Here is a 24230-nt window from a genome sequence, read left to right on the forward strand (position 1 = left end):
GCTGGAGACTTTGTGTGTGGCGCGAGAGAGGGGCTCGATCGGGTGTTGGCTTGAGTGGCTTGAGTGTGGTAGTTGGAGCGTGTGCGGAGTGAGATTGGCTCGAGCGTGACAGCGGAGGCGTGGCTCGAACGAGTGTAGAGTGATGAACCTCTCAGGATGGGTCGAGTCTGATTCCACGCCGTCGGTTGAACCTTGCTCGAGTCGATGATGGTTGAGAACGCACGGTGGTGGTTGAACTTTGCAACACCTCTTCTTCATTATCCTAAACCTCTTCCTTAATTTCCTTGGAGGAGAACTTCTCATTGTACCTTGGAGCTTCTTGATCTGCCCACTCATCTCCTTCACAATAGCTGTTAACTCTTTCACTGAATCCCTTAGAATCTGAGTATTTTGGAGTTGATACAAACTGTCAAGCGCATGAGGACTTGACTCTTGCGGTTGGTGAGGTTTAGGAAGCAGGTCTTGACGCTTAGGGAGGGTAACGACTGCACTCGAGTTGGAGAATGGTCGAATGACACTTTGAGTTTTCTCTTTGGTTACCAAAACCTCAGTTTCTGCCTCATTCACACTCTCAAAGATGTCAAACCCAGCTTTATGATCTTTCTCTTCAATCATGAAGGTCTTCCCATCAATAGTTGGTTTCTTCTTAGAATCCTTGATGTCAAACTTCATCTTGAAGTTTTTACCCAGATTGAGATCAATCATCCCTTTCTTGACATCAATGACTGCTCTAGCTGTAGCTAAGAAAGGTCTTCCCAGGATTAGTGGATCTTTAGGCTCTTCATCCATTCCCAGCACCACAAAATCAGTAGGAATCTCAGCTTGTCCAATTTTGATGGGCAAGTTCTCTAGTAGACCATGAGGCAATCTAGTAGTCCTATCAGCCAATATTAAGCGAAGGTTGCATGACTTGTATTCGTTGAATCCTAGCCTCTGAGCTACAGAGAGGAGCATGAGGCTTGCTGGAGCACCAAGGTCACATAGGCACTTTTTGAAGTTCAATGGACCTAGAGAACAAGGCAGGGTGAAAGAACCAGGGTCCTCTAGCTTCTTTGAGATAATTATTTTCTGAATAACAGCTTTGCATTCATGAATAACCCCACCTATGTCATGCACTACCCTCTCATCTTCCAAAACCTTAGCTTGAGCTCCTTTAGCTATCTCCTCCTTCTCTTTGGTCCTTTCTGTTACCAAGTCAGTTAAAAACTTTTGATATTGAGGCACAAGTGCAAATGCATCAAGCAAAGGCATCCTAAGTTCAATCTCCTAGACTTGGTTTTCGAACAGAGCTTTGTACTTCTCAGTAAGCTGCTTCTTAAACCTCACTGGAAATGGTAGAGGTGGCTTGTATGGTAGAGGAATGAATCTCACAGGTTTATCCTTGGGAACAGTGGGTTCTTTAGTAGCTTCAGGATCAGATAGTTTGGCTGACTCAATTGGATCCTTGAGCACCTCGACAGGATCCTTTATCTCAACTTCATATTGAAGAAAATCCTCCCCATCTAAACTCTCAGTGTCCTCAGTGAGCCGTACATCTACAGCTTGGGTGGTGATTGCATGGATAGTAGCATAGTCCTTGGGGTTTTGAACTGCTTTTCCAGGTAGTTGGCCAGTTGTTGGGGTAGAAGTAGAAACAGTCTTGCCTTCCATATACTTCATCTTGGAGTTAAGAGCTTCAAACTTGACATTCAGATCATTGTAAGAACATTTCATCCGCTGACTGAGTTCAGCAAACTTCTTAGCAGTATCCAGAGAACCACTAGCTTGACCTTGAAGAAGTTGTTGCAGCATGTGCTTCATTTCTTGATCTGGAGCTTCAGTAGGTTGAACTTGTTGAGGTGAAAATCCAGGTGGTGGTCCGGAAGGAGCGTGAGAACTTTGCTGGAACTGTTTCTTAGGCATGAATCCTTGATTGTAAGGAACAAAAGGCTTTTGCGTACCTTGTTGTTGCTGCTGAGGAGGGCACACCTGATCTTGTGGATTTGCAACATTGGTGCTCCGGTAAGACAAATTGGGATTCGTCTTGTAGGGGTTATAACCCTTGTTGTATCCACCTTTATTCTGGACGTAGTTGATTGCTTCAGACTGCTCACCCTTCCCATCCTGAACTTGAAAAGGGTCATCCTCAGATACGAAATGGACAGTCTGCTGCTGACTTAGCAAGAGGCGGTCAAGCTTGTTATTGACATTCTTAAGGTCCCTCTTGTACTTCTCCTCAGACCCAGCGTCACCGCGAACTGTGCGGTCATAATCCTCATTGTAGTTGCCGTCAGAATGAGCGAGATTCTCAACCAGTTGCCATCCTTCCTCAACGTTTTTGTTCAAGAAATTACCGTTAGAAGCAGTGTCAAGCAGCATGCGGATTTTTGGAAGTACACCACGGTATAGAGTGCTCAGCAGTGACTCGTTGTTGAAACCATGGTGTGGACACTGGCTGTGGTAACCCTTGAAACGCTCCCAGGCTTGACAGAACAATTCTGAGCTCTTCTGAGTGAAGCTGGAAATCTCATTCCTAAGACGTGCTATTCTGGAGTTGGAGAAAAACTTGGCCAAGAATGCCTTCTTGCAGCCGTCCTCACTCACGCCGTTGATCTTGGTAAGACTGCAAAGACGGTCGAACTCGTCCAAGTGGTCGAGTGGATCCTCCATAGGCAAACCGTGAAACTTGTTTCCTTGGATCATGGTGATTAGACCACTTTTGATCTCGAAGTTGTTGTTCTGCACGGCGGGAGGGACGATTCCAGCATGCTGAGTATGAGTGTTCAGTGCATCCCCCGCACCAATGTTTCGTGGTCCCTGATGTGGTTAATGTTGTTGTTCCATAGTGACTTGTGCGGGATGATCAGTGGGTTGACGAGCTTGTCGTGGGCGTTGCAACCGATTGATTTCGTCGATAACAGGAACGAGATTCTGATGCCCTCTTGATCTGGTGTGCATGAAAGGTTGCAATCAATAGGTACCTGAGATGCAAAACAAACAAGCAGAAAACCAAAGCAAGTCAGTACTCGGAATGATAAGTGTAACGGAACTTAATCTTGCAAAACTTGAAATCTTAAATGTAGCAAAACGAATCCCAAATGGCAACGGCGCCAAATTGATACTAGGATTTTTGTGTGTCTTATCATAGCAGGTCTCAATTAACCTTATGCGTTGTAATACTTAAGGTGTCAATCCAGTTGGGAAAGTTTACTATCACTCAAGAAGTCACAAGTTAAGCCAATTCAAAGAGTGTTTTTATCTAACAATCCTAGAATGATCAAAATGCGAAACGGAAGTGAGTCACAGAACTAGAAACAAGAATGCATGACACGAAGCGAAAGTGAATAAAAACATAAACGAGTCTAAGTCTAAGCATGAACTAAAAAACAAGAAACGAAACAGTTACAGGAATGTAATAAAAATCAGAAAGAAAGAAGTCCTAAGGATGGGGTAAATGATGTCGGTGGAGTATCCTAGTCTAAGGAGTGTTTAACATACCAGAAGCAAAGAATCCCTAAACAATGAACATCACAACTTAGCTAATCCAATCTCTTGGCAAAAGCTACTCAGACTCAACCACTTTCATACCTAGCTCTCGCTAGAGAAACGTGGTTGAGCAGGCATGACAAACAAGTTCATTCATGTCAACAAACATCCTAGACAACTAATCTCTTAGGCTAGGAACGTAAGTCTCTGGCACTAGTTGGTCAGACATTTCATCAAACACCTTTCGGGTGTGGAAATGTCTCGAACCTAGTTCCAATTGATCAGAGAGAAACTAGCAATTCTAACTATAGTCCAGAAGGGAATCATACAAATCAAGCTTAAACACCCTACATCCTAAGATCCTCCACCTAATCTATCCCATCCTCAAGAACTAACACACTACTCAGATCCGAAAATCATAGTCAAGGATGCAAAAACAGAAATCATTGAAACAAGCATTATTAGGTAGATAAAAATAAGATGAACAACTTTGTAGAAAGAATCAAATGCAAAATCTCAATAATCTCAAAGATATCGGAATACAAGTCTGAGAACGTTTTTTGGAGGCTAGGTTCAAAAACCTTCTGAGAACAAAAACGAGATAAAAGATAAGATGTCTCAGCAAAGACTTAACAAAATGTATATATAGTAGTCCAACATGGAAAGCCCTAAAACTTAAAACGACAAGGTAAAGCGTCGGTTCGGTAATCTCCTGAAGCGTGTGAAACCAAATGTCTTTCTTCCCGACATGTGCGATCGAGTCCGTGTGCGTCGAATGGAATGCAATGTCATCATGGCTCAGACGGAAGGCTGAGGAGCATCACTACAAGAAAATAAGTTTATTGAGACGTATTTTTGAGACAAAAAATTTCCGTCACAAATTTGTGATACTTTAAATACGATATTATGACTAAGTTTATTTGTAACAAGTTCATAGTATTTTTGTCACTATATTATGACGGAAAAAACTCAGTAACAAAAGTTTGTCACAATTAGTGACGAATATGCTACGATAATATTAATCGCCACTCTTATGACTATATTGTGATCAATATGTTGTTGCAAATTAGTTATGAACTTATAAAAGATATGCAAGTCACAGTGTGTGACATAAAAATGAGTAAACTTTAGTCATAAAATAGTATAAATTGTTATGTCATTTATACAAAGCCCATTAAGCCAAGTCTCTAACCCTAATTTAACAAGACTTATTTAAGAGATGATTAGGGTTTTATTCTTTATAATTTCGTGCCTCCATAACCTAGAGAGAGAGAGAGAGTGAACCATTTGAGAGAAAGAGAACAAGGAGCCACAATTGAGATTAAGGACAGATCTTACATGCTCTAGGAGATGGTGGAAAATAAGGGGTAAACGGACTCTTTTATGGACGAATTTTGGTGAGCAATTTTCCAACCCATAGATGTAAGTTTTCCCTAAAGGATTTTGTAACCCCTTTTGTAAATTAAAAGTTATACATGTTTTCTCAAACCTATTCTGCGCAGATTCGCGAATTAACATCAGTCATCTTGTGAAATCATTTCCCACTGCTACAAATTGAACCAGAAGCTGATCTACCAACCGTTGGAAAGATCTGAGTCTTACCTTTCCAGAAATCCTGAAATCGTTTCCATAGGAGTTATAACATGGAAGTTATCATCGAATATGTTCATCTGGACGAATTTGTGATTTTTTTTTTTGTAAGAATAAAGATAGCTTATAATGTATATCTAATGTTTATGATTATAAAAAATTTGTATGATAATAAATTTAAAAAATAATATTGTTTTGAGATTGATTTTTTTGTTATAATTTTTATCATATACAATGAATTTTTATTATTAACACCATTTGAAAATAACTTCTAATGATAAAATTGGACATTATGATAGTCACAAAATATCATGATTTTTGAGTATTTGTTTAAATTTTGCGACAAATTTCTAATTATCATTTGTGACCATTTGAGACTATAGTTTCGTAACAATAAGATACATAATTAAAACGTTATTTTAAACACGAATTGTGACGATTTAAAGACGTTTTGTTAGTCTGTAATTAAGACAGTTTTGTTACTTTTTGGTGTCGTAGTTATTGATGAAAAAATGGTTACTAATATATTCGTTGCAACTCTTGTGACGTTTTTGTTACAAATAAAAATTTGTGACCATTGTATTGCAACCATTCAAAAATCGTCACAAATTCGTAACAATGTTTATATCGTGACTAAATACTATGTATTGTGACTAAATATTTCGTCTTAATACAATTATTTTCTTGTAGTGCATGGCTCGGACAGATGCTGGGGAGCATGGCTCGATCAAACAAGCTGGAGTGCGTGGCGGGGAAGCATGGCTCGATCAAACAAGCTCGAGTGCGTGGCGGGAAGCATGGCTCGAGCGTGGTGTATACGCATCCACTAAAACGAGGATAAATCTTGAACCACACCTCCGGTTGACTTGAAATAAACGGCTTTCGAAAGATAACTTAATTCCCTACAGCTTTGATGAAGACGTCGAAAGCTAAATCCCACTCTAGTGGGATGGCTCGAACGGATGGCTCGGATGGAACGGAGATGGTGACAATGGCTCGGACGAAACAGAGATGGTGACAATGGCTCGGACGTGACGGAGATGGTGACAATGGCTCGGACGAAACGGAGATGGTGACAATGGCTCGGACGAAACGGAGATGGTGACAATGGCTCGGACGAAATGGAGATGGTGACAATGGCTCAGACGAGACGGAGATGGTGACAATGGCTTGGACGAAACGGAGATGGTGACAATGGCTCGGACGAGAATGGCATTCAACGTCTCCTAAATACCTGAAATACTCCAAAATGTACAATATGCTAGGATGATGCAAGAACTACCTAGACGTGCAAAGTGTATAGAAAGAACTAGAAAACGATGCAAACCAATGAGTTATCCTAGCTAAATGCATGATAAAAATAGGCTAAGGAGAGACAAAATATATACATATCACTTACCTATTCCAAACTGAAAAAGGAGAAAGTTTTGGTTTTTAAAAGTAAGTAAATTTACTTTACCATTAAAAATTTTGTATCAATAGAACAAAATTTAAACCAGTATTTTTGAATAAATTATTTTGTTATATGAAAAATGTGAGATGGTCTGGACTATTGAAAAACACATAATTTTGAAAGGCTTGTGATAAGACTTGTTACGAATTTCATTATGTCACAATAAAATAGGCACAAATTCATGCATCACAAAAAATTACAAATTGTTGTGTCATTTATTAAGGTAACAAATTGTCACTACTTGTGATGATATTTAAATAGTCACAAAAAAACACAATTTATTATCGCTAATATTGTCACAAATATGTGACGTAGGAAGGATTTAGTGAATTTAACTTTTCTTTTGATATATTCACTTATGTTAGTTTTCTATTTCTGTTTAGAGTTTTCTATTTTGTGTTTTGGGTTTCCTCTCTATATATAGAGAGAGTCTAGGTTATTGGAAAAACAGTTTTCATTCTAATTAATAAAAGCAGAGAGTTTTCTTCTCTAATCTAGTGGATTTCCAGAATTTCTATCAATCAAGTTCACGCTTGAGAACTTGATTTCTAACTAGGTTTAGTGCTTGCTAATCCTAGAATTTCCTACTGCGTCAAGTGGTATCAGAGCAGGTTTTCTCCTACTCTTTTCGAAGCTTGATCAGCCATGGGTGATCAAACATTAACCAAAGCAGATATCGAGGGTTTAGGAGCTCTGCTGACAGCATTGACTAATCAAGTTGTGGCTTTACCCCAACTGATTGCTAACGCGATACAAGGAGGAGGAGAACAAAGGGGACCAAATCCAATTCAACAGGGCGTTGAGGATCCTGCCCGAGTCCAGCAAGGTGGAAACAACCAACAGCAAGGTGGAAACAACCAACAGCAAGGTGGAAACAATCAACAACAAGGCAGGCACAATCGTGTTGTTGTTGACAATTCCAGCTCGGAGGAGGACTTGGAAGACGAAGATGAAGAACAAGGGAATCAAAACAATCATGATTACCGAGTGAAAGCAGATATTCCATTGTTCTATGGGACTATGGGAGTAGAGGAATTTCTGGACTGGCAAATTGATGTTGATCGATTCTTTGATGTCATGGGTGTGCCGGAGAATAAGTAGGTCAAGATGGTGGCAATCAGATTGAAGAAGACTGCTGCTGTATGGTGGGATAAACTAGTCCTTCAAAGACAAAGACAAAGGAAGGGTCCAGTTAGAACATGGCGTCGAATGAAACAACTGATGATGGAGCGTTTCTTTCCAGAAGATTATGAACAGATTCTCTACAAGATGTACATTGATTGTGTTCAAGGAGACAGAACAGTGACGGACTATACGGCTGAATTCTTACGTTTCTCTGACCGTAATGACTTGAATGAAACAGAGAATCAGAAGGTGGCTAGATACATCAGTGGTTTAAAGGGCTCTATTCAAGGAAAGATAGGGTTACAAACTGTATGGACGGTGCAAGAAGCCTCAAGTCTAGCTTTGAAAGCATAATTGATGGAGAAATCATCTCGGGGTTTCTCAACCTTCAGGAAGCCCTTGATTCAGAACAGTTTCGAACCAATTGGAGAGAAAGACAAGGATCCAAACAGTGGCAACAAAGGAGCTAACAGGGATCCAAACACTAGCAACAAAGGAGCTGGAAGTTCTAACAATGGTTCTAATAATGCTTAGCAGAATAAAGCACCAATCCAAAAGCAAAGTAATACATATGCGAGACCATCCATCGACAAGTGTTTTCGCTGTCAAGGACAAGGTCACAAATCAAATATTTGTCCGAGTAGCAGAACTACAGCTTTGCTAGAGGAGGAAGAAGAGCATGAAGAAGAGGATGAATATGCAGGTGTTGAATTAACGACAAAGTCTGCAACTTGATTGTGGATAATGGTAGTACAGAAAACCTAGTTTCTCATAAACTGGTTGAATATCATAAGTTACCTACAACGCCACTTGAGAAGCCATATGCTTTAGGATGGGTGAGTAAAGGTTCTCGATATCGAGTAACACTGTCTTGTAAGGTTCCGATCTCCATTGGAAAACACTACAAAGAAGAGGTATTGTGTGATGTTCTTGACATGGATGTTTGTCATATCATACTTGGTCGTCCTTGGCAGTACGATAATGACGTTACGTATCGAGGAAGAGATAATGTGTTGTTTCACAGGATTGCTATGGCTCCTGTTTCACACTTTGATCAGAATTCCGGGAAGAAAAATTCTAACTTCCTGGTGTTGACGGAAAGTGAAAGAGAGCTTGGTGAAGCAATAAAAGAATCAGAATGTATCTGTCCGGTGGTGATTAAAGGTCTGATGAGTGTTGTAACAGAAGAAGTGACAACTCCAAGAGAAATACTAGAGATTCTACAGGACTTTAAGGAGTTGATTGAAGATGAGTTACCACAAGAACTACCTCCTATGCGCAACATTCAGCATCAGATTGACCTTATTCCAGGATCAAGCTTACCAAACATTCCCCATTACCAAATGAGTCCTAAAGAAAATGAGATTTTAAGAGAACAAATTGAAGATCTGTTAAGGAAAGGGTTCATTCGTGAGAGTATGAGTCCTTGTGCTGTGCCAGTCCTTCTTGTTCCTAAGAAAGGAAATCAATGGCGGATGTGTGTAGATAGCAGAGCTATCAACAAGATAACTATCAAGTATCGTTTCCCTATTCCTAGATTGGACGACATGCTTGACGAGTTAACTTGTTCTAAGGTCTTTTCTAAGATAGATCTTTGCAGTGGATACCATCAGATACGAATTAGGCCTGGAGATGAATGGAAGACATCTTTTAAGAGAAAAGATGGATTGTATGAGTGGCTGGTGATGCCATTTGGGCTGTCAAACGCCCCTAGTACCTTCATGCATCCGTTTACAGGTTCTTTTGTGGTGGTTTATTTTGATGATATTCTGATCTATAGTAAAACAAAAGAAGATCATTTGGAGCATGTGAGACAGGTGTTGTAGGTCTTAGAAGAGAATAAGTTGTACATTAATCTGAAAAATGTACTTTCAGCACCAATAAGTTGCTCTTCTTAGGTTTTGTTGTTGGAGAAGAAGGAATTCATGTTGACAAAGATAAAGTGAAAGCTATTAGGGATTGGCCTGTCCCAAAATCAGTAAGTGATGTACGCAGCTTTCATGGTCTTGCTACCTTCGACAGGAGATTTATAAGAGATTTCAGTACTATTACTTCTCCTATTACCGAGTGCTAGAAGAAAGGAAAGTTTCAATGGGGTCTCGAGAAAGAGAAAAGTTTTGGGTTAATCAAAGAAAAGCTATGTACTGCACCAGTTCTAGCATTGCCTGATTTTGATAAAGTGTTCCAAGTTGAATGTGATGCTAGTGGAATGGGAATAGGTGTTGTTTTGTCTCAAGAAAAACGACCAGTGGCTTTCTTCAGCGAGAAATTGAGTGAAGCTCGATAGAAATGGAGCACCTATGATCAAGAGTTCTATGCAGTATTTAGAGCCTTAAGGCAGTGGGAGCATTATTTGATTCAGAGAGAGTTCATTTTGTTCACTGACCACCAAGCTTTGAAGTTCCTTCACAGCCAAAATGTGATTAACAAAATGCATGCTCGTTGGGTTAGCTTCCTGCAGAAATTCCCTTTTATAATCCATCATAAGTCATGTGCAATTAATAATGTGGCTGATGCTTTGAGTAGGAGAGCGTCATTGTTAGCTACTTTAACACAAGAGATTGTGGGATTTGAGTTTATGAAGGAGTTGTATGAGAATGATGTTGAATTCAAGGAACTATGGGTCAAATGCAACGAAAAGCATCCTTCTTCAGATTTTCATATTCGAGAAGGCTATTTGTTTAAAGGAGATCGATTCTGCATCCCTTGCTCATCTATAAGAGAGAAGTTGATCCGTGATTTGCATGGGGTGGTCTTAGTGGGCATTTGGGAAGAGATAAGACTATCGCTAGCCTAGAGGAGCGATACTTTTGGCCACACTTAAGGAGAGATGCTGGAGCCATTGTCAAAAGGTGTTATATTTGTCAAGTGTCGAAAGGCCAATCGCAAAACACTAGTCTTTATATGCGTTTACCTGTTCCTGATGATATTTGGCAAGACTTATCAATGGATTTTGTGTTGGGATTGCCTCGTACACAACGAGGTGTGGATTCTGTGTTTGTGGTAGTTGACAGATTCCCCAAGATGATACATTTCATTGCTTGCAAGAAGACTGCAGATGCATCCAACATAGCCAAATTGTTTTTCAGGGAAGTGGTGCACCTTCACGGAGTTCCTAAGTCGATTACTTCAGATAGAGACACAAAGTTTCTAAGTCATTTTTGGATTACTCTTTAGAGGATGTTTGGAACAGCTCTTAATCGAAGTTCTACAGCTCATCCTCAAACAGATGGACAAACTGAAGTAACTAATAGAACTTTGGGAAATATGGTTCGGAGTATTTGTGGGGATAAACCAAAACAGTGGGATTTAGCTTTGCCTCAAGTGGAATTTGCTTACAATAGCGATGTACATTCTGCAACAGGGAAATCACCTTTCTCTCTAGTGTATACTTCTGTTCCTAGACAGGTGGTTGATTTGGTTAAGTTGCCTAAGACTCTTGGAGTTAGTGCATCAGCTGAAACCATGACTGAAGAGATTTTGGTTGTTAAAGAAGCTGTTAAGGCTAAGTTAGAAACTACTAGGCAAAAGAACAAGGTTGCTGCTGATAAACGTCGAAGACTCAAAGTTTTCAAGGAAGGTGATGAAGTGATGGTGTTCCTGCGTAAAGAGAGATTTCCAGTTTGTACCTACAGCAAGCTGAAGCCTCGCAAGTATGGTCCATTCAAGGTGTTACGGAAGATCAATGACAATGCTTATGTTCTGGATCTCCCAGAATCGATGAACATTTCCAGTACTTTTAATGTCGCTGACATTTAGGAGTATCATGAAGATGGGGTTCTATATCCAGAAGAGAACTTGAGGATAAGTTCTACGGAGGTGGAGGAGACTGACGTAGGAAGGATTTAGTGAATTTAACTTTTCTTTTGACATATTCACTTATGTTAGTTTTCTATTTCTGTTTAGAAATATGACAAATTCACTTAGTTTGTGGATAAGTGAATATGACAAAGTCTGCAACTTGATTGTGGATAATGGTAGTACAGAAAGCCTAGTTTCTCATAAACTGGTTGAATATCTGAAGTTACCCACAACGCCACTTGAGAAGCCATATGCTTTAGGATGGGTGAGTAAAGGTTCTCGATATCGAGTAACACTGTCTTGTAAGGTTCCGATCTCCATTGGAAAACACTACAAAGAAGAGGTATTGTGTGATGTTCTTGACATGGATGTTTGTCATATCATACTTGGTCGTCCTTGGCAGTACGATAATGACGTTACGTATCGAGGAAGAGATAATGTGTTAATGTTTTATTGGAATGGGCACAGGATTGCTATGGCTCCTGTTTCACACTTTGATCAGAATTCCGGGAAGAAAAATTCTAACTTCCTGGTGTTGACGGAAAGTGAAAGAGAGCTTGGTGAAGCAATAAAAGAATCAGAATGTATCTGTCCGGTGGTGATTAAAGGTCTGATGAGTGTTGTAACAGAAGAAGTGACAACTCCAAGAGAAATACTAGAGATTCTACAGGACTTTAAGGAGTTGATTGAAGATGAGTTACCACAAGAACTACCTCCTATGCGCAACATTCAGCATCAGATTGACCTTATTCCAGGATCAAGCTTACCAAACATTCCCCATTACCAAATGAGTCCTAAAGAAAATGAGATTTTAAGAGAACAAATTGAAGATCTGTTAAGGAAAGGGTTCATTCGTGAGAGTATGAGTCCTTGTGCTGTGCCAGTCCTTCTTGTTCCTAAGAAAGGAAATCAATGGCGGATGTGTGTAGATAGCAGAGCTATCAACAAGATAACTATCAAGTATCGTTTCCCTATTCCTAGATTGGACGACATGCTTGACGAGTTAACTTGTTCTAAGGTCTTTTCTAAGATAGATCTTTGCAGTGGATACCATCAGATACGAATTAGGCCTGGAGATGAATGGAAGACATCTTTTAAGAGAAAAGATGGATTGTATGAGTGGCTGGTGATGCCATTTGGGCTGTCAAACGCCCCTAGTACCTTCATGCATCCGTTTACAGGTTCTTTTGTGGTGGTTTATTTTGATGATATTCTGATCTATAGTAAAACAAAAGAAGATCATTTGGAGCATGTGAGACAGGTGTTGTAGGTCTTAGAAGAGAATAAGTTGTACATTAATCTGAAAAATGTACTTTCAGCACCAATAAGTTGCTCTTCTTAGGTTTTGTTGTTGGAGAAGAAGGAATTCATGTTGACAAAGATAAAGTGAAAGCTATTAGGGATTGGCCTGTCCCAAAATCAGTAAGTGATGTACGCAGCTTTCATGGTCTTGCTACCTTCGACAGGAGATTTATAAGAGATTTCAGTACTATTACTTCTCCTATTACCGAGTGCTAGAAGAAAGGAAAGTTTCAATGGGGTCTCGAGAAAGAGAAAAGTTTTGGGTTAATCAAAGAAAAGCTATGTACTGCACCAGTTCTAGCATTGCCTGATTTTGATAAAGTGTTCCAAGTTGAATGTGATGCTAGTGGAATGGGAATAGGTGTTGTTTTGTCTCAAGAAAAACGACCAGTGGCTTTCTTCAGCGAGAAATTGAGTGAAGCTCGATAGAAATGGAGCACCTATGATCAAGAGTTCTATGCAGTATTTAGAGCCTTAAGGCAGTGGGAGCATTATTTGATTCAGAGAGAGTTCATTTTGTTCACTGACCACCAAGCTTTGAAGTTCCTTCACAGCCAAAATGTGATTAACAAAATGCATGCTCGTTGGGTTAGCTTCCTGCAGAAATTCCCTTTTATAATCCATCATAAGTCATGTGCAATTAATAATGTGGCTGATGCTTTGAGTAGGAGAGCGTCATTGTTAGCTACTTTAACACAAGAGATTGTGGGATTTGAGTTTATGAAGGAGTTGTATGAGAATGATGTTGAATTCAAGGAACTATGGGTCAAATGCAACGAAAAGCATCCTTCTTCAGATTTTCATATTCGAGAAGGCTATTTGTTTAAAGGAGATCGATTCTGCATCCCTTGCTCATCTATAAGAGAGAAGTTGATCCGTGATTTGCATGGGGTGGTCTTAGTGGGCATTTGGGAAGAGATAAGACTATCGCTAGCCTAGAGGAGCGATACTTTTGGCCACACTTAAGGAGAGATGCTGGAGCCATTGTCAAAAGGTGTTATATTTGTCAAGTGTCGAAAGGCCAATCGCAAAACACTAGTCTTTATATGCGTTTACCTGTTCCTGATGATATTTGGCAAGACTTATCAATGGATTTTGTGTTGGGATTGCCTCGTACACAACGAGGTGTGGATTCTGTGTTTGTGGTAGTTGACAGATTCCCCAAGATGATACATTTCATTGCTTGCAAGAAGACTGCAGATGCATCCAACATAGCCAAATTGTTTTTCAGGGAAGTGGTGCACCTTCACGGAGTTCCTAAGTCGATTACTTCAGATAGAGACACAAAGTTTCTAAGTCATTTTTGGATTACTCTTTAGAGGATGTTTGGAACAGCTCTTAATCGAAGTTCTACAGCTCATCCTCAAACAGATGGACAAACTGAAGTAACTAATAGAACTTTGGGAAATATGGTTCGGAGTATTTGTGGGGATAAACCAAAACAGTGGGATTTAGCTTTGCCTCAAGTGGAATTTGCTTACAATAGCGATGTACATTCTGCAACAGGGAAATCACCTTTCTCTCTAGTGTATACTTCTGTTCCTAGACAGGTGGTTGATTTGGTTAAGTTGCCTAAGACTCTTGGAGTTAGTGCATCAGCTGAAACCATGACTGAAGAGATTTTGGTTGTTAAAGAAGCTGTTAAGGCTAAGTTAGAAACTACTAGGCAAAAGAACAAGGTTGCTGCTGATAAACGTCGAAGACTCAAAGTTTTCAAGGAAGGTGATGAAGTGATGGTGTTCCTGCGTAAAGAGAGATTTCCAGTTTGTACCTACAGCAAGCTGAAGCCTCGCAAGTATGGTCCATTCAAGGTGTTACGGAAGATCAATGACAATGCTTATGTTCTGGATCTCCCAGAATCGATGAACATTTCCAGTACTTTTAATGTCGCTGACATTTAGGAGTATCATGAAGATGGGGTTCTATATCCAGAAGAGAACTTGAGGATAAGTTCTACGGAGGTGGAGGAGACTGACGTAGGAAGGATTTAGTGAATTTAACTTTTCTTTTGACATATTCACTTATGTTAGTTTTCTATTTCTGTTTAGAAATATGACAAATTCACTTAGTTTGTGGATAAGTGAATATGACAAAGTCTGCAACTTGATTGTGGATAATGGTAGTACAGAAAGCCTAGTTTCTCATAAACTGGTTGAATATCTGAAGTTACCCACAACGCCACTTGAGAAGCCATATGCTTTAGGATGGGTGAGTAAAGGTTCTCGATATCGAGTAACACTGTCTTGTAAGGTTCCGATCTCCATTGGAAAACACTACAAAGAAGAGGTATTGTGTGATGTTCTTGACATGGATGTTTGTCATATCATACTTGGTCGTCCTTGGCAGTACGATAATGACGTTACGTATCGAGGAAGAGATAATGTGTTAATGTTTTATTGGAATGGGCACAGGATTGCTATGGCTCCTGTTTCACACATTGATCAGAATTCCGGGAAGAAAAATTCTAACTTCCTGGTGTTGACGGAAAGTGAAAGAGAGCTTGGTGAAGCAATAAAAGAATCAGAATGTATCTGTCCGGTGGTGATTAAAGGTCTGATGAGTGTTGTAACAGAAGAAGTGACAACTCCAAGAGAAATACTAGAGATTCTACAGGACTTTAAGGAGTTGATTGAAGATGAGTTACCACAAGAACTACCTCCTATGCGCAACATTCAGCATCAGATTGACCTTATTCCAGGATCAAGCTTACCAAACATTCCCCATTACCAAATGAGTCCTAAAGAAAATGAGATTTTAAGAGAACAAATTGAAGATCTGTTAAGGAAAGGGTTCATTCGTGAGAGTATGAGTCCTTGTGCTGTGCCAGTCCTTCTTGTTCCTAAGAAAGGAAATCAATGGCGGATGTGTGTAGATAGCAGAGCTATCAACAAGATAACTATCAAGTATCGTTTCCCTATTCCTAGATTGGACGACATGCTTGACGAGTTAACTTGTTCTAAGGTCTTTTCTAAGATAGATCTTTGCAGTGGATACCATCAGATACGAATTAGGCCTGGAGATGAATGGAAGACATCTTTTAAGAGAAAAGATGGATTGTATGAGTGGCTGGTGATGCCATTTGGGCTGTCAAACGCCCCTAGTACCTTCATGCATCCGTTTACAGGTTCTTTTGTGGTGGTTTATTTTGATGATATTCTGATCTATAGTAAAACAAAAGAAGATCATTTGGAGCATGTGAGACAGGTGTTGTAGGTCTTAGAAGAGAATAAGTTGTACATTAATCTGAAAAATGTACTTTCAGCACCAATAAGTTGCTCTTCTTAGGTTTTGTTGTTGGAGAAGAAGGAATTCATGTTGACAAAGATAAAGTGAAAGCTATTAGGGATTGGCCTGTCCCAAAATCAGTAAGTGATGTACGCAGCTTTCATGGTCTTGCTACCTTCGACAGGAGATTTATAAGAGATTTCAGTACTATTACTTCTCCTATTACCGAGTGCTAGAAGAAAGGAAAGTTTCAATGGGGTCTCGAGAAAGAGAAAAGTTTTGGGTTAATCAAAGAAAAGCTATGTACTGCACCAGTTCTAGCATTGCCTGATTTTGATAAAGTGTTCCAAGTTGAATGTGATGCTAGTGGAATGGGAATAGGTGTTGTTTTGTCTCAAGAAAAACGACCAGTGGCTTTCTTCAGCGAGAAATTGAGTGCAGCTCGATAGAAATGGAGCACCTATGATCAAGAGTTCTATGCAGTATTTAGAGCCTTAAGGCAGTGGGAGCATTATTTGATTCAGAGAGAGTTCATTTTGTTCACTGACCACCAAGCTTTGAAGTTCCTTCACAGCCAAAATGTGATTAACAAAATGCATGCTCGTTGGGTTAGCTTCCTGCAGAAATTCCCTTTTATAATCCATCATAAGTCATGTGCAATTAATAATGTGGCTGATGCTTTGAGTAGGAGAGCGTCATTGTTAGCTACTTTAACACAAGAGATTGTGGGATTTGAGTTTATGAAGGAGTTGTATGAGAATGATGTTGAATTCAAGGAACTATGGGTCAAATGCAACGAAAAGCATCCTTCTTCAGATTTTCATATTCGAGAAGGCTATTTGTTTAAAGGAGATCGATTCTGCATCCCTTGCTCATCTATAAGAGAGAAGTTGATCCGTGATTTGCATGGGGTGGTCTTAGTGGGCATTTGGGAAGAGATAAGACTATCGCTAGCCTAGAGGAGCGATACTTTTGGCCACACTTAAGGAGAGATGCTGGAGCCATTGTCAAAAGGTGTTATATTTGTCAAGTGTCGAAAGGCCAATCGCAAAACACTAGTCTTTATATGCGTTTACCTGTTCCTGATGATATTTGGCAAGACTTATCAATGGATTTTGTGTTGGGATTGCCTCGTACACAACGAGGTGTGGATTCTGTGTTTGTGGTAGTTGACAGATTCCCCAAGATGATACATTTCATTGCTTGCAAGAAGACTGCAGATGCATCCAACATAGCCAAATTGTTTTTCAGGGAAGTGGTGCACCTTCACGGAGTTCCTAAGTCGATTACTTCAGATAGAGACACAAAGTTTCTAAGTCATTTTTGGATTACTCTTTAGAGGATGTTTGGAACAGCTCTTAATCGAAGTTCTACAGCTCATCCTCAAACAGATGGACAAACTGAAGTAACTAATAGAACTTTGGGAAATATGGTTCGGAGTATTTGTGGGGATAAACCAAAACAGTGGGATTTAGCTTTGCCTCAAGTGGAATTTGCTTACAATAGCGATGTACATTCTGCAACAGGGAAATCACCTTTCTCTCTAGTGTATACTTCTGTTCCTAGACAGGTGGTTGATTTGGTTAAGTTGCCTAAGACTCTTGGAGTTAGTGCATCAGCTGAAACCATGACTGAAGAGATTTTGGTTGTTAAAGAAGCTGTTAAGGCTAAGTTAGAAACTACTAGGCAAAAGAACAAGGTTGCTGCTGATAAACGTCGAAGACTCAAAGTTTTCAAGGAAGGTGATGAAGTGATGGTGTTCCTGCGTAAAGAGAGATTTCCAGTTTGTACCTACAGCAAGCTGAAGCCTCGCAAGTATGGTCCATTCAAGGTGTTACGGAAGATCAATGACAATGCTTATGTTCTGGATCTCCCAGAATCGATGAACATTTCCAGTACTTTTAATGTCGCTGACATTTAGGAGTATCATGAAGATGGGGTTCTATATCCAGAAGAGAACTTGAGGATAAGTTCTACGGAGGTGGAGGAGACTGACGTAGGAAGGATTTAGTGAATTTAACTTTTCTTTTGACATATTCACTTATGTTAGTTTTCTATTTCTGTTTAGAAATATGACAAATTCACTTAGTTTGTGGATAAGTGAATATGACAAAGTCTGCAACTTGATTGTGGATAATGGTAGTACAGAAAGCCTAGTTTCTCATAAACTGGTTGAATATCTGAAGTTACCCACAACGCCACTTGAGAAGCCATATGCTTTAGGATGGGTGAGTAAAGGTTCTCGATATCGAGTAACACTGTCTTGTAAGGTTCCGATCTCCATTGGAAAACACTACAAAGAAGAGGTATTGTGTGATGTTCTTGACATGGATGTTTGTCATATCATACTTGGTCGTCCTTGGCAGTACGATAATGACGTTACGTATCGAGGAAGAGATAATGTGTTAATGTTTTATTGGAATGGGCACAGGATTGCTATGGCTCCTGTTTCACACATTGATCAGAATTCCGGGAAGAAAAATTCTAACTTCCTGGTGTTGACGGAAAGTGAAAGAGAGCTTGGTGAAGCAATAAAAGAATCAGAATGTATCTGTCCGGTGGTGATTAAAGGTCTGATGAGTGTTGTAACAGAAGAAGTGACAACTCCAAGAGAAATACTAGAGATTCTACAGGACTTTAAGGAGTTGATTGAAGATGAGTTACCACAAGAACTACCTCCTATGCGCAACATTCAGCATCAGATTGACCTTATTCCAGGATCAAGCTTACCAAACATTCCCCATTACCAAATGAGTCCTAAAGAAAATGAGATTTTAAGAGAACAAATTGAAGATCTGTTAAGGAAAGGGTTCATTCGTGAGAGTATGAGTCCTTGTGCTGTGCCAGTCCTTCTTGTTCCTAAGAAAGGAAATCAATGGCGGATGTGTGTAGATAGCAGAGCTATCAACAAGATAACTATCAAGTATCGTTTCCCTATTCCTAGATTGGACGACATGCTTGACGAGTTAACTTGTTCTAAGGTCTTTTCTAAGATAGATCTTTGCAGTGGATACCATCAGATACGAATTAGGCCTGGAGATGAATGGAAGACATCTTTTAAGAGAAAAGATGGATTGTATGAGTGGCTGGTGATGCCATTTGGGCTGTCAAACGCCCCTAGTACCTTCATGCATCCGTTTACAGGTTCTTTTGTGGTGGTTTATTTTGATGATATTCTGATCTATAGTAAAACAAAAGAAGATCATTTGGAGCATGTGAGACAGGTGTTGTAGGTCTTAGAAGAGAATAAGTTGTACATTAATCTGAAAAATGTACTTTCAGCACCAATAAGTTGCTCTTCTTAGGTTTTGTTGTTGGAGAAGAAGGAATTCATGTTGACAAAGATAAAGTGAAAGCTATTAGGGATTGGCCTGTCCCAAAATCAGTAAGTGATGTACGCAGCTTTCATGGTCTTGCTACCTTCGACAGGAGATTTATAAGAGATTTCAGTACTATTACTTCTCCTATTACCGAGTGCTAGAAGAAAGGAAAGTTTCAATGGGGTCTCGAGAAAGAGAAAAGTTTTGGGTTAATCAAAGAAAAGCTATGTACTGCACCAGTTCTAGCATTGCCTGATTTTGATAAAGTGTTCCAAGTTGAATGTGATGCTAGTGGAATGGGAATAGGTGTTGTTTTGTCTCAAGAAAAACGACCAGTGGCTTTCTTCAGCGAGAAATTGAGTGAAGCTCGATAGAAATGGAGCACCTATGATCAAGAGTTCTATGCAGTATTTAGAGCCTTAAGGCAGTGGGAGCATTATTTGATTCAGAGAGAGTTCATTTTGTTCACTGACCACCAAGCTTTGAAGTTCCTTCACAGCCAAAATGTGATTAACAAAATGCATGCTCGTTGGGTTAGCTTCCTGCAGAAATTCCCTTTTATAATCCATCATAAGTCATGTGCAATTAATAATGTGGCTGATGCTTTGAGTAGGAGAGCGTCATTGTTAGCTACTTTAACACAAGAGATTGTGGGATTTGAGTTTATGAAGGAGTTGTATGAGAATGATGTTGAATTCAAGGAACTATGGGTCAAATGCAACGAAAAGCATCCTTCTTCAGATTTTCATATTCGAGAAGGCTATTTGTTTAAAGGAGATCGATTCTGCATCCCTTGCTCATCTATAAGAGAGAAGTTGATCCGTGATTTGCATGGGGTGGTCTTAGTGGGCATTTGGGAAGAGATAAGACTATCGCTAGCCTAGAGGAGCGATACTTTTGGCCACACTTAAGGAGAGATGCTGGAGCCATTGTCAAAAGGTGTTATATTTGTCAAGTGTCGAAAGGCCAATCGCAAAACACTAGTCTTTATATGCGTTTACCTGTTCCTGATGATATTTGGCAAGACTTATCAATGGATTTTGTGTTGGGATTGCCTCGTACACAACGAGGTGTGGATTCTGTGTTTGTGGTAGTTGACAGATTCCCCAAGATGATACATTTCATTGCTTGCAAGAAGACTGCAGATGCATCCAACATAGCCAAATTGTTTTTCAGGGAAGTGGTGCACCTTCACGGAGTTCCTAAGTCGATTACTTCAGATAGAGACACAAAGTTTCTAAGTCATTTTTGGATTACTCTTTAGAGGATGTTTGGAACAGCTCTTAATCGAAGTTCTACAGCTCATCCTCAAACAGATGGACAAACTGAAGTAACTAATAGAACTTTGGGAAATATGGTTCGGAGTATTTGTGGGGATAAACCAAAACAGTGGGATTTAGCTTTGCCTCAAGTGGAATTTGCTTACAATAGCGATGTACATTCTGCAACAGGGAAATCACCTTTCTCTCTAGTGTATACTTCTGTTCCTAGACAGGTGGTTGATTTGGTTAAGTTGCCTAAGACTCTTGGAGTTAGTGCATCAGCTGAAACCATGACTGAAGAGATTTTGGTTGTTAAAGAAGCTGTTAAGGCTAAGTTAGAAACTACTAGGCAAAAGAACAAGGTTGCTGCTGATAAACGTCGAAGACTCAAAGTTTTCAAGGAAGGTGATGAAGTGATGGTGTTCCTGCGTAAAGAGAGATTTCCAGTTTGTACCTACAGCAAGCTGAAGCCTCGCAAGTATGGTCCATTCAAGGTGTTACGGAAGATCAATGACAATGCTTATGTTCTGGATCTCCCAGAATCGATGAACATTTCCAGTACTTTTAATGTCGCTGACATTTAGGAGTATCATGAAGATGGGGTTCTATATCCAGAAGAGAACTTGAGGATAAGTTCTACGGAGGTGGAGGAGACTGACGTAGGAAGGATTTAGTGAATTTAACTTTTCTTTTGACATATTCACTTATGTTAGTTTTCTATTTCTGTTTAGAAATATGACAAATTCACTTAGTTTGTGGATAAGTGAATATGACAAAGTCTGCAACTTGATTGTGGATAATGGTAGTACAGAAAGCCTAGTTTCTCATAAACTGGTTGAATATCTGAAGTTACCCACAACGCCACTTGAGAAGCCATATGCTTTAGGATGGGTGAGTAAAGGTTCTCGATATCGAGTAACACTGTCTTGTAAGGTTCCGATCTCCATTGGAAAACACTACAAAGAAGAGGTATTGTGTGATGTTCTTGACATGGATGTTTGTCATATCATACTTGGTCGTCCTTGGCAGTACGATAATGACGTTACGTATCGAGGAAGAGATAATGTGTTAATGTTTTATTGGAATGGGCACAGGATTGCTATGGCTCCTGTTTCACACTTTGATCAGAATTCCGGGAAGAAAAATTCTAACTTCCTGGTGTTGACGGAAAGTGAAAGAGAGCTTGGTGAAGCAATAAAAGAATCAGAATGTATCTGTCCGGTGGTGATTAAAGGTCTGATGAGTGTTGTAACAGAAGAAGTGACAACTCCAAGAGAAATACTAGAGATTCTACAGGACTTTAAGGAGTTGATTGAAGATGAGTTACCACAAGAACTACCTCCTATGCGCAACATTCAGCATCAGATTGACCTTATTCCAGGATCAAGCTTACCAAACATTCCCCATTACCAAATGAGTCCTAAAGAAAATGAGATTTTAAGAGAACAAATTGAAGATCTGTTAAGGAAAGGGTTCATTCGTGAGAGTATGAGTCCTTGTGCTGTGCCAGTCCTTCTTGTTCCTAAGAAAGGAAATCAATGGCGGATGTGTGTAGATAGCAGAGCTATCAACAAGATAACTATCAAGTATCGTTTCCCTATTCCTAGATTGGATGACATGCTTGACGAGTTAACTGGTTCTAAGGTCTTTTCTAAGATAGATCTTTGCAGTGGATACCATCATATACGAATTAGGTCTGGTGATGAATGGAAGACAGCTTCAAAGAGCATAGATGGATTGTATGAGTGGCTGGTGATGCCATTTGGGCTGTCAAACACCCCTAGTACCTTCATTCGGCTAATGAACCAAGTTCTTCGTCCGTTTACAGGTTCTTTTGTGGTGGTTTATTTTGATGATATTCTGATCTATAGTAAAACAAAAGAAGATCATTTGGAGCATGTGAGACAGGTGTTGCAGGTCTTAGAAGAGAATAAGTTTTACATTAATCTGAAAAATGTACTTTCAGCACCAATAAGTTGCTCTTCTTAGGTTTTGTTGTTGGAGAAGAAGGAATTCATGTTGACGAAGATAAAGTGAAAGCTATTAGGGATTGGCCTGTCCCAAAATCAGTAAGTGATGTACGCAGCTTTCATGGTCTTGCTACCTTCTACAGGAGATTTATAAGAGATTTCAGTACTATTACTTCTCCTATTACCGAGTGCTAGAAGAAAGGAAAGTTTCAATGGGGTCTCGAGCAAGAGAAAAGTTTTGGGTTAATCAAAGAAAAGCTATGTACTGCACCAGTTCTAGCATTGCCTGATTTTGATAAAGTGTTCCAAGTTGAATGTGATGCTAGTGGAGTGGGAATAGGTGCTGTTTTGTCTCAAGAAAAACGACCAGTGGCTTTCTTCAGCTAGAAATTGAGTGAAGCTCGACAGAAATGGAGCAATTATGATCAAGAGTTCTATGCAGTATTTAGAGCCTTAAGGCAGTGGGAGCATTATTTGATTCAGAGAGTTCATTTTGTTCACTGGCCACCAAGCTTTGAAGTTCCTTCACAGCCAAAAGATGATTAACAAAATGCATGCTCGTTGGGTTAGCTTCCTGCAGAAATTCCCTTTTATAATCCAGCATAAATCAGGTGCACTTAATAAGGTGGCTGATGCTTTGAGTAGGAGAGCGTCATTGTTAGCTACTTTAACACAAGAGATTGTGGGATTTGAGTTTATGAAGGAGTTGTATGAGAATGATGTTGAATTCAAGGAACTATGGGTCAAATGCAACGAAAAGCATCCTTCTGCAGATTTTCATATTCGAGAAAGCTATTTGTTTAAAGGAGATCGATTGTGCATCCCTTGCTCATCACTAAGAGAGAAGTTGATCCGTGATTTGCATGGGGGTGGTCTTAGTGGGCATTTGGGAAGAGATAAGACTATCGCTAGCCTAGAGGAGCGATACTTTTGGCCACACTTAAGGAGAGATGATGGAGCCATTGTCAAAAGGTGTTATATTTGTCAAGTGTCGAAAGATGTTAGTTTTCTTTTGACATATTCACTTATGTTAGTTTTCTATTTCTGTTTAGAGTTTTCTATTTTGTGTTTTGGGTTTCTTCTCTATATACTGAGAGAGTCTAGGTTATTGCAAAAACAGTTTTCATTCTAATTAATAAAAGCAGAGAGTTTTCTTCTCTAATCCGGTGGATTTCCAGAATTTCTATCAATCAAGTTCACGCTTGAGAACTTGATTTCTAACTAGGTTTAGTGCTTGCTAATTCTAGAGTTTCCTACTGCGTCAATATGACACAAAACAGTACCCAAAAAGTGGGGTCGACTCTGCTACGCTACCGTAACTATGTTTCCTCTTCGATAAACACCGTAAAATATTTGTCTCTTTTCTAAACAATTTTTTTTATATTAAACATCACAAACTATACATACTCTTTTAATTTCAACACAACAATTCTAAATTATGATTAAATTTAGTAACCGGTAATCGCGTTTTAAAAACCACGATTACAATAAGTAAACCAAAAAATTGTACCTACACTCAATCTTTTTCTTCTAGGATATATAATGAAGAAAGAATATAGTTAAGGTAGTGTACCAAAGTCAACCCCAAAAAGTGTCACATATTTGTTACTTATTGTTACTATCTTTAAGTCACTACTTTGTTACCATTTGCGACCAAACTATGATCACAAATTAGACACGATTAGTGACTCGATTAGAGACACACAATCGTTATTTA

General features: G+C 39.5%; 4 protein-coding genes and 1 non-coding gene across 5 annotated transcripts; all 5 read left to right on the plus strand.

The window, feature by feature from the left end:
* The first annotated feature begins 2413 nt into the window (after positions 1 to 2413).
* On the plus strand, positions 2414 to 2520 carry LOC147937847 (small nucleolar RNA R71). Its single transcript, XR_015567609.1, has one exon. It is a non-coding gene; the product is annotated as a small nucleolar RNA R71 (small nucleolar RNA).
* Positions 2521 to 10064: 7544 nt separating this feature from the next.
* Positions 10065 to 10430, plus strand: LOC147937848 (uncharacterized). The gene has a single exon (XM_087465298.1). The coding sequence runs from the start codon at positions 10065 to 10067 to the stop codon at positions 10428 to 10430; it is 366 nt and encodes a 121-aa protein (XP_087321424.1).
* Positions 10431 to 13309: 2879 nt separating this feature from the next.
* Positions 13310 to 13675, plus strand: LOC147937849 (uncharacterized). The gene has a single exon (XM_087465300.1). It carries the CDS (start codon positions 13310 to 13312, stop codon positions 13673 to 13675), a length of 366 nt encoding a protein of 121 aa, XP_087321426.1.
* A 2879-nt stretch (positions 13676 to 16554) lies between these two features.
* LOC147937850 (uncharacterized) lies at positions 16555 to 16920 on the plus strand. The gene has a single exon (XM_087465301.1). The coding sequence runs from the start codon at positions 16555 to 16557 to the stop codon at positions 16918 to 16920; it is 366 nt and encodes a 121-aa protein (XP_087321427.1).
* A 2879-nt stretch (positions 16921 to 19799) lies between these two features.
* LOC147937851 (uncharacterized) lies at positions 19800 to 20165 on the plus strand. The gene has a single exon (XM_087465303.1). It carries the CDS (start codon positions 19800 to 19802, stop codon positions 20163 to 20165), a length of 366 nt encoding a protein of 121 aa, XP_087321429.1.
* Positions 20166 to 24230: the final 4065 nt, after the last annotated feature.

Source organism: Camelina sativa, chromosome 9, assembly GCF_030686135.1.
Source record: "Camelina sativa cultivar CO46 ecotype springtype chromosome 9, ASM3068613v1".
In the NCBI taxonomy this organism is placed as follows: domain Eukaryota; kingdom Viridiplantae; phylum Streptophyta; class Magnoliopsida; order Brassicales; family Brassicaceae; genus Camelina; species Camelina sativa.